This window comes from Musca vetustissima, unplaced genomic scaffold, assembly GCF_032173495.1.
Source record: "Musca vetustissima isolate MV318-11 ecotype Yass unplaced genomic scaffold, APGP_CSIRO_Mvet_v1 utg48751, whole genome shotgun sequence".
Classification (NCBI taxonomy): domain Eukaryota; kingdom Metazoa; phylum Arthropoda; class Insecta; order Diptera; family Muscidae; genus Musca; species Musca vetustissima.
Window position 1 is genome coordinate 3,002 of NW_026885901.1, and position 9,764 is coordinate 12,765.

The following is a 9,764-nucleotide window of genomic DNA, read 5'->3' on the forward strand; positions in this document are numbered from 1 at the left end:
TTTCTCGAAAGTTGGCAGACATCATTCTAGGCTCAATTCAGTACGTTATGCCAAATTTCGTGCTAGTCGAAAGATATATAGGGACTTTGGGGCACCATTTACATGAAATCGGACGAAACTATATATGGGAGCTATATCTAAATCTGGACCGATTTTCACGAAACTTGGCAGACATCATTCTAGACCTAAATGATTAGGCTGTACCAAATTTCGTGCAAATCGAAAGATATATAAGGACTTTGGGGCACCATTTACATGCAATCGGATGAAACTATATATGTGAGCTATATCTAAATCAGGACCGATTTTCATGAAACTTGGCAGACATCATTCTAGGTTCAATTAAGTACGTTATGCCAAATTTCGTGCAAATCGAAAGATATATAGGGACTTTGGGGCACCACTTACATGAAATCGGACGAAACTATATATGGGAGCTATATCTAAATCGGGACCGATTTTCTCGAAACTTGGCAGACATCTTTCTAGACCTAAATGATTAGGCTGTACCAAATTTCGTGCGAATCGAAAGATATGTATGGGGATTTTGGGCACCATTTACATGAAATCGGACGAAACTATATATGGGAGATATATCTAAATCAGGACCGATTTTCATTAAACTTTTCAGACATCATTCTAGGCTCAATTAAGTACGTTATGCCAAATTTCGTGCAAATCGAAGGATATATAGGGGCTTTGGTGCACCATTTACATGAAATCGGACGAAACTATATATGGGAGCTATATCTAAATCATGACCGATTTTCTCGAAAGTTGGCAGACATCATTCTAGGCTCAATTAAGTACGTTATGCGAAATTTCGTGCAAATCGTAAGATATATAGGGACTTTGGGGCACCATTTATATGAAATCGGATGAAAGTATATATGGGAGCTATATCTAAATCTGGACCGATTTTTACGAAACTTGGCAGACATCTTTCTAGACCTAAATGATTAGGCTGTACCAAATTTCGTGCAAATCGAAAGATATATAGGGACCGTTTACATTAAATCGGTTAAATATATATATGGGAGCCATATCTAAATCTGAACCGATTTTTCCCAATTTCAATAGGGTTTGTCCTTGGGCCGAATAAGTGACCTATGCCAAATTTCATCTAATTCGGATCATAAATGCGACCTGTACTTTGTTTACAATTTAACATGGACAGACGGACGGACGGACATGCATAAATCGACTTAGAAAGTGATTCTATGTATATTCTCAAAAGGAACCATGGGTCTATCTCGATTATTTTTGCCTGTTACAAACATATGGACAAAGACAAAATACTCTGTACAACAGTGTGGTGAAGGGTATAAAAAGATTTCCAAGCGCGTCGGTCTTGTGCGCAAGTCCACCAATTTGGAAGACCACGTTCTACTTGGTCTTTCCATCTAATTCGTGGCCTTCCCCTTCTACGGGAACCATCAGTAGGCTCATTTTTATATGCCTTTTGAGCTGGGCCATTTTCATTCATCCTAGCCATCGTAGTCGCTGCAGCTCAATACGACTGACTATGTCGATGACCGAGTATAAATTATAAAGCTAGCGGTTCATTCGACGCCGATATTCACCATCGACGCAGATCGGCCCGTAGATCTTTCGAAGAATTTTTGTCTCAAACACCCCAAGAGCTGCCTCATATGCTTGTGTAAGTACCCATGCATCTGATCCATATAATAGCACGGGTAGTGCGAATTAGACGAATTAGATGGCTTGTGACAGAACTTTCGTTCCATAAGCCGAGCTTAGAAAAGATTTTCAGGCGCGTCGGTCTTTTGCGCAGTTTTTCCAATTTGAAAGATCATTTTCGGCAATGTTGTCTTCGACTTCATCTTTCCATCGTATTCTTGGCCTTCCACTTCTGCGTGAACCATTAGCTGGTTCGCTTTTATATGCCTTCTGGGCAGGGGCATCTTCATCCATTCTCACAACATGACCTAGCCAACGTAGTCGCTACAGCTCAATACGTCTAACAATGTCGATGTACGAGAATAGCTGGTACAACTCATGGTTCATTCGACGGCGATATTCATCGTCAACGCAGATCAGCCCATAGATCTTTCGGAGAATTTTTCTCGCAAACACTCCAAGAACTGTCTCATCCGCTTGCGTAAGTACCCATGCTTTAGATCCATATAACAGCACGGGTAGTATCAGCGTCTTGTAGAGTTTAGGTGGCCTTGATTTTGAGTTGTTTGCTCAGACCATAGTAGCATCTGTTGGCCATCACAATCCTTCTCCGAATTTCAAAACTGATGTCATTCGTTTTATTTATGGCGGTACCAAGGTATATAAAGTCTTTAACTACCTCGAAGCTGTAGTTCTCAAGTTCCACAGTTGGTCCGAGTCTACTGGACGTCTTGCGCCAGTACATACCATCAGCTTAGTCTTCTCGCCGTTTACTGCCATAACCGCTTTGGCAGACTCCTTTTCAATTTGTTCAAAGGTGGCTGTTACCGCTCGCAACGTTCGACTCATTATATCGATGTCATCGGCGTAGGCGAGTAACATGTGTTGTTTGGTGTATAGATACATCATTTCTGTTCACCTTTGCCTCTCGTATGACCTTTTCCAGTAGGACGTTAAAAATGATCACAACGCCTTGGTTAGGCCTCTGAAAAAAATCTACGCCTTAGAGATAGACCTCTGAAAAAATTATATAAAAAATCTACGCCTTAGATAGACCTCTGAAAAAAATTATATAAAAAATCTTCGCCTCAGATAGACCTCTGAAAAAAAAAAATATTTCACAAAAACACTAATCAAAAAATCTGCATGATTTTAGATAGAGCTCTGAAAAAATTATACACAAAATCTACGCATTAGATAGACCTCTGAAAAAAAAACATTTCAAAAAAACACTAATCAAAAAATCTGCATGATTTTAAAGCTTTATTTTCATTTTCTATGGCAGCAACAGATTCTTCAACAGCAGTAACTTTCTCAGGACACTTTAAGATATCAGCCTTGAAATCAGTGAGGCAGGACGTCAACTGTTCTGCATTCATGTTGTCAAAGGCAGCTCTATTAGAATTTAATTCTTTCTGATGGGTTGCAGTAAAAGAATCCAGTTTCGATGAGAGATTTTCTAAGTCATCAGCGGTTCCATTTGCTGCAAACTCTTCATTTCACGGAGCCCTGGGTCTTTATTTAAGGAAAAAACAATTTTGCGATCAGCTGCAAACTAAACACACGTCTACCCAGGCATAGGGTTGGCAATCCCTATAGGTTAGGGATTTCATAGGTTAGGCCTATGAAAAAAATAATTTAAAAATCTACGCCTTAGATAGCCCTTAAAAAATAATTTAAAAATCTAAGCCTTAGATAGCCCTTAATAAATAATTTAAAAATCTACGCCTTGTTTAGGTCTCTGAAAAAACAAAACATATTTAAAAATATACACCTTTCTTTATCCACAAACATTTTTTTTAATATTTCTTTTAAAATCTAATATTAATTTTAAAATCCTAAAATCTAATTCCAATATTTTTGTATTTCTTCCAGGCTCTCGATTACGACTGTGAAGTCCAAGAACAACAGGACATCCCCCAGGCCATACAGCTGTTGGGTGAAATGAATAGCAATGTAAAACAAGTTACCGATTTGGTTGAGGGCATGTTGCAGCGTGTCAAACGTGGCGAACTGACCACAGAATACGGGCTCAGTTTTCTCGAAGTCAAATATCATATGCTACTCGATTATCTCATAAATTTGACCTATGTTGTGCTACGCAAATGTTCTGGTGAAACAATTGAAGGTGATCCTTCAATAGAACGTCTGATTGAAATTCGTACCGTTCTGGAAAAGATACGACCCATAGATTATAAACTCAGATATCAAATAGATAAATTGGTGAAAACCGCAACCACAGGTGTTTCCTCAACAACAGATCCAATTTTATATAAAGTGAGTTCCGGTACGGTAATTATTTTGAGTCAGATTTTAATCGGATTTTTTTTTCATTCCAGCCAAATCCTGAAAATATGTTAACTAATGAAAATGCCGATGGCGATGAGGATGAAGACGATGATGACAGTGCTTCCGAATCCGATGAAGAGGTGGACGATGAGCAGGGTGTTAAGAAACCCAAAAAGGGTGCCACCGCCGGCAAGCCTGGCATTTATGTGCCACCCAAAATCAAACCTGTCTACTATGATGGTGATGAGAAACCCGAGGATAAGGAAAAGAAATTGCTGGAAAGGGCCAAGAAACGGGCCATCACGTAAGTCCAATTTTTTCCTGCTTGTTCACTATGCTAATTGTTTTTTTCTGGTCTCTTAGGTCCTCCATGATGGAAGATTTGAAAGAGGAATATTTGGATGCACCTACAGAAATTTCTTCCGGTTCACGGGCCCAACAGATATTGTCTCGAGCCCAAAAGGAGAAGCAGGAATATGAGGAAGCCTATTTGACACGTCTGCCTGTGACCAAAGCTGAAAAGCATCGTAATAGGAAATTAACAACATTGGGTAAGGCCTCCAAAAATAATTATTAAAAAAAATCTACGCCTTGCCAAGGTCCCAGAAAAAATGTTTAAAAATCTATGGCATGTCTGGCCCTCAAAAAATCTAAAATATTTAAAAAATCTAATCCTTACCTAGGCCTCAGAAAATAATTATTTAAAAAATCTAAGCCTTACCTTACATAATTACTTAGCTGGCTTGTGACAGAAATTTCGTTCCATAAGCCGAGCTTAGAAAAGATTTCCAGGCGCGTCAGTCGTTTGCGCAGATTTTCCAATTTGAAAGGCCATTTTCGGCAAAACATCTAAGCCTTACCTTACTTAGCTGGCTTGTGACAGTACTTTCGTTCCATAAGCCGAGTTAAGAAAAGATTTCCAGGCGCGTTGGTCATTTGCGCACTTTTTTTCAATTTGAAAGACCATTTTCGGCGATGTTGTCTTCGACTTGATCTTTTCAACGTATTTTTGGCCTTCCCCTTCTGCCTGAACCATCAGCTGGTTCGCTTTTATATGCCTTCATGGCATCTGGGGCATCTTCATCCATTCTCACAACATGACCTAGCGTAACGTAGTCGATGCAGCTCAATACGTCTAACAATGTCGATGTCCGAGAATAGCTGGTACAACTCATGGTTGATTCGTCGGCGATATCCACCGTCAACGCAGATCGGCCCATAGATCTTTCGGAGAATTTTTCTCTCAAACACTCCAAGAGCTGTCTCATCTGCTTGCGTAAGTACCCATGCTTCAGATCCATATAACAGCACGGGTAGTATCAGCGTCTTGTAGAGTGTGAGTTTCGTCTGGCGGGAGGTGGCCTTGCTTTTGAGTTGTTTGCTCAGACCATAGTAGCATCGGTTGGCCATCACTATCCTTCTCCGAATTTCAAAACTGATGTCATTCGTTTTATTTATGGCGGTACGGTGGACGGTTTAAGCTGTAGTTCTTTAGTTCCACAGTTGGTCCGAGTCTACTGGACGTCTAGCGAGTTGATACCATCAGTTTGGTCTTCTCGCCGTTTACTGCCAGACCTACTTTGGCAGACTCCTCAATTTGTTCAATGGTGGCTGTTACCGTTCTCAATGTTCGATCCATTATATCGATGCCATCTCGATGCCTCTCGTATGACCATTTCCAGCAGGAAGTTAAAAAGATCACACGACAAACTGTCACCTTGTCTGAATGCTCGTTCGGTATTAAATGGCTCCGAGAGGTTCTTTCCGACTTTAACTGCTGACCGTGTGACACTTAAAGTTATCCTGCACAGCCGAATTAATTTTGAAGGAATGCCAAACGCTGACATGACTGTAAACACCTCTGAACGGATAGGGCTCTCGAATGCGGCTTTATAGTCGACGAATGTGTCGATGTGTTTTTCGTGGATTTTTTCCAGGATTTGGCGCAGTGTGAAAAGCTGGCCAATGGTGGACTTGCCAGGTCTGAAGCCGCATTGGTATGGTCCAATAATATCGTTGACCATTGGCTTCAGTCTTTCACACAGTACGCTGGATAGCACTTTATATGCGATGGGAAGGAGACTTATCCCTCTATAGTTGGCACATAAGACAATATGTATCCTTTTTTGTGCACGGGACACAGGATGCTGAGGTCTCAATCATTGGGCAAGCATTCCTCTAGCAACTTGTACTAATCAGCTGGTGCATGCTCCTTACCAGAATGTGACCACCAGTCTTGAATATTTCGTCTTGTAACCCATCAGCACCTGCCGCTTTATTATTCTTCGGCCGATTGATTGCTATTCTGACTTCATCTTGGCTAGGTGGTATACACTCTATACCGTCATCTATTATTGGTTCTGGGGGTATCCTCTTCACCGCTACTATTTGATACCAGAAGTTTTTCAAAATGCTCCTTCCAGATCCTCAGCACGCTGTCTGTATGTCACCAGGTTTCCTTCTTCATCTCTACAGGAGAATGTGCCAGCACCAAAGCCTTCGGTTTGGTGTTTTACCCATTGGTAAAATTTCCGGACTTCATTCTCAATCCTGTACATCTCGATTTGCTCACGCTCACGTTTTTCTTGTTCTTTCTTCTTTTTTCTGAAAACACGTTGCTCCTCTCTCCTTTTCCCCCGATAATTCTCCACCATATTACGTGTTGCTACTGTCTGCGGGGTTGCCCTATACGCTGCGTTTTTCACGCCAGTAGCATTACGACACTCCTGATCGTACCATGGGTCTCTTGGTGGAGGTTTTTGGTACCCAAGTGTTGCTTTTGCTGCATTTTGTAGGAAGTGGACAATTCTTTGCCATTGTACTTCTATACTATTTTCTGGGACAAGAAGTGCTTTCGTCAAGCAGGTGGGTAAGTTGAGCGGAGTAGACCTCGGCTACCTGTTGTGTTTGCAGCTTTTCGATGTCCAGTTTCCGTGTTGTGTTAGATCGCACCTTTGCTGCAACATTAAGATGAGTGCGAACCTTGGCTGCCACAAGTTAATGGTCCGAATCGATATTTGCTCCTTGGATCGATCGGACGTCTAAAACACTGGATGAATGCTTTCCGTCTATCACAACATGATCAATTTGATTTCTCGTTGTTCGATCGGGAGAAATCCAAGAGGCCCTGTGTACATCAAGATGCTTGAATCTGGTGCTGCTAACTACCATGTTTTTGCTGCCACGAAGTCAATCAATCTCATATTTCTTCATGGAAGCTGAATTTTCCGACGGTGGGCCAAAGATATTTTCCCTTCCGATTTTTGCAATAAAATCTCCTAGCAGAATTTTATTGTCATGGCCAGGGTAGCGATCATATGCTATTTCTAGGCGCTCGTAAAAAAATGTCTTTGGTCTGCTCATCTTTGTCTTCGTTCGGAGCATGGGCGCAAATAAGACTGATGTAGAAGAACTTCGCTTTTATGCGGATTATAGCAATTCACTCATCTACTGGAGTGAATCTGGAGACGAGGTCTTTTATTCTTCTGTTAACCATAAATCCGCAGCCAAATTCATGTCTCGTTTCATGGCAGCTATAATACAGGGCGTAATAGTCAGATTCACTGAAGTCTGTCACTTTCTATCGCATTTCCTGTAAGGTAATAATATCGTCTTTGTACTTCTTGAGTACATCCGCCAAAGCGAAAACTGTGCCTGTTCTGTACAACGTGTGCACATTCCAAGTGCAGATTCGCAGATCGTGGTCCTTTATACGTTTGCGGGGTTTGGTTTTCTTTTTCTTTGCTTTTTCATACTAGGAGGGGTTTTCTGAGTGTGGGCGGCTAACCCGACGCCTCAACCCATTTTTATACCCTACACAACTATGTTGTCAGGGTATTATAGCTTTGTGCAGCCCAAAAAGTTTGTAACGCCGCGATCCGATCGTCATATCTCGACTAGCTGAGTCGATCTAGACATGTGTGTCCGTCCGTCCATCCGTCTGTCCATTATAATTTGTAAACACGATACAGGCCACAGTTATGGACCAATCTTCACGAAATTTTGCATGTAGGATAGGTTCTGGCCAATGAAGACCCCTATTGTTGTTGGAAAAGATCAGTTAATATTTAGGGGATGAAATGGACCAAAAACTTTATTTTTGTCGGTTTTTCTGGTCGCTCCAGAGGCCGCAATTATGGCCCGAACATCGTGAAATTTTACATAGTGTAGGGGATCGGGCCAAAGAATTAGCATGCCTATTTTGATAAAGATCGGCCAATATTTAGCGGGTCAAATGGACCCTGACTTTTGTGTGAAAAAATTACAAAATTTGTATTCTATGGGGTATATATTTGCACCTGAAAGTCATAGACCCGAGAAGTTGATAGTATGTTCAAGAGGAATGGTTGACCTTTAAATTGATACGCAATTATATTGTCGTATGTACCCGGATGCGGGACTTACACATAAATATTTACAGGTGCTTACGTATCCATATATTATTTAGTAACCCATTACCATACTAGAGGGCGGAAATATAGCGCTGATCGCTTTGAAATTTTCCATGAGGTGATGATCAGATAATAATTTTGGAATGAAGTGGCCCAAAAATTTATTTTATGGTGTTTTTTTCGAGTCGATCTATAGGCAAAAATTGAAAGCCGAACATCACAACACTACCCACGGTGAAGGGAATCTGGACAAGTAATTAGAATGGCTGTACTGAATATTTTTAATATTTGTTGACCTCTACTCGGTCAAGAGGGTGCAAATATTGCGAAATATTGCCCAAGCTCAGAATATAGAACCACAGAAAGTTATAGTTTCGTGGAAGTTGTGTAGGGTATCATATGGTCGGCCCCGTCCGACTACACTGCTCCGCTCACTGGTTTTATAGTTATTATGGGTGATCTCGCTCACTATTTCAACGGGTGATGAAAATAGCTACCCCAGGTAACACCGCGGGGAGGTCAGTGTCCACAATTGAGATGAAAGAGGGACCAATATAAGCATGGTATCTATCATCCCCTACGCCACACCTACGCCTTGGAAAAAACATTTTAAAAATCTATGCCTTGTCTAGTCCTTGGAATGAATTATTTAAGAAATCTACGGTTTGGCTAGGCCTTGGAAAAAAATTATTTCAAAAATCTGAATCTAATTTTTCTTTTTTATTAATTCCAGGTACATTGGGCGATGAAATCTTGGGCGAAATTAGCCGTGATGCTGCCTTACGTGGTGATTCGCTGGGTGGCAAAAAACGAAAAGCCAAATCGGGTAAAGGCAAAAAGAAAGGTGGCAAGAAACGTAAATTCCATTAAATCGAGGATTCGCCGAGAAGAATAACTGAATATAAAAAACGGACCCGCAATTCAAATAAAAATAAATTTAATAGCATTATTACAAGAAACAAAACTTAAACTGAAACAAACAATGTAATTAATGATAAAAACCCCCCTTCAATAAGTAACAGAAAAAAAACTTAATTGAAACTCTTGGAAAAAGCAACAACACTTTTTTATATAATTATAAATTCCCCGTTTTTATATATGAAACAAAAAAGAAAGAAAAGTAACAAATACAAGATAAGAAAAAAACAGCAATATGTGGAATGAAAGTGAAGAAAAAATTAATATTGCAATGAGAAAAATTACACAAAATGAAAATAGTAAACATTTTTTTTTTTTTGAAGTACCAAACAAGGATTTGAAATGAAAAAACATAACTAATTTTTTTTAGTTTAGTTTAATTTTTTTTTTTTTTTTTGGTTACAAATAATATCGTAATTTTTGGAAATACATTTATGTATTTAATATTAAAAGCAAATTAAATATATTTTATATTTAAGAAAAAAAATAATTTTTAATTTTTATAAATCAATAAATAATATAAAT

The 9,764-nt window shown here is 39.7% G+C and overlaps 1 protein-coding gene across 1 annotated transcript; it reads left to right on the top strand.

Moving 5' to 3' along the window:
• Window positions 1-3,516: 3,516 nt before the first annotated feature.
• LOC133333257 (neuroguidin-like) lies at window positions 3,517-9,192 on the top strand (the record flags this gene model as incomplete). Its single annotated transcript, XM_061541572.1, has 4 exons — window positions 3,517-3,918; window positions 3,981-4,234; window positions 4,294-4,481; window positions 9,055-9,192. Coding segments are annotated over 4 exons (981 nt in total), but the record flags the coding sequence as incomplete, so codon positions are not given.
• Between the last annotated feature and the right edge of the window lie 572 nt (window positions 9,193-9,764).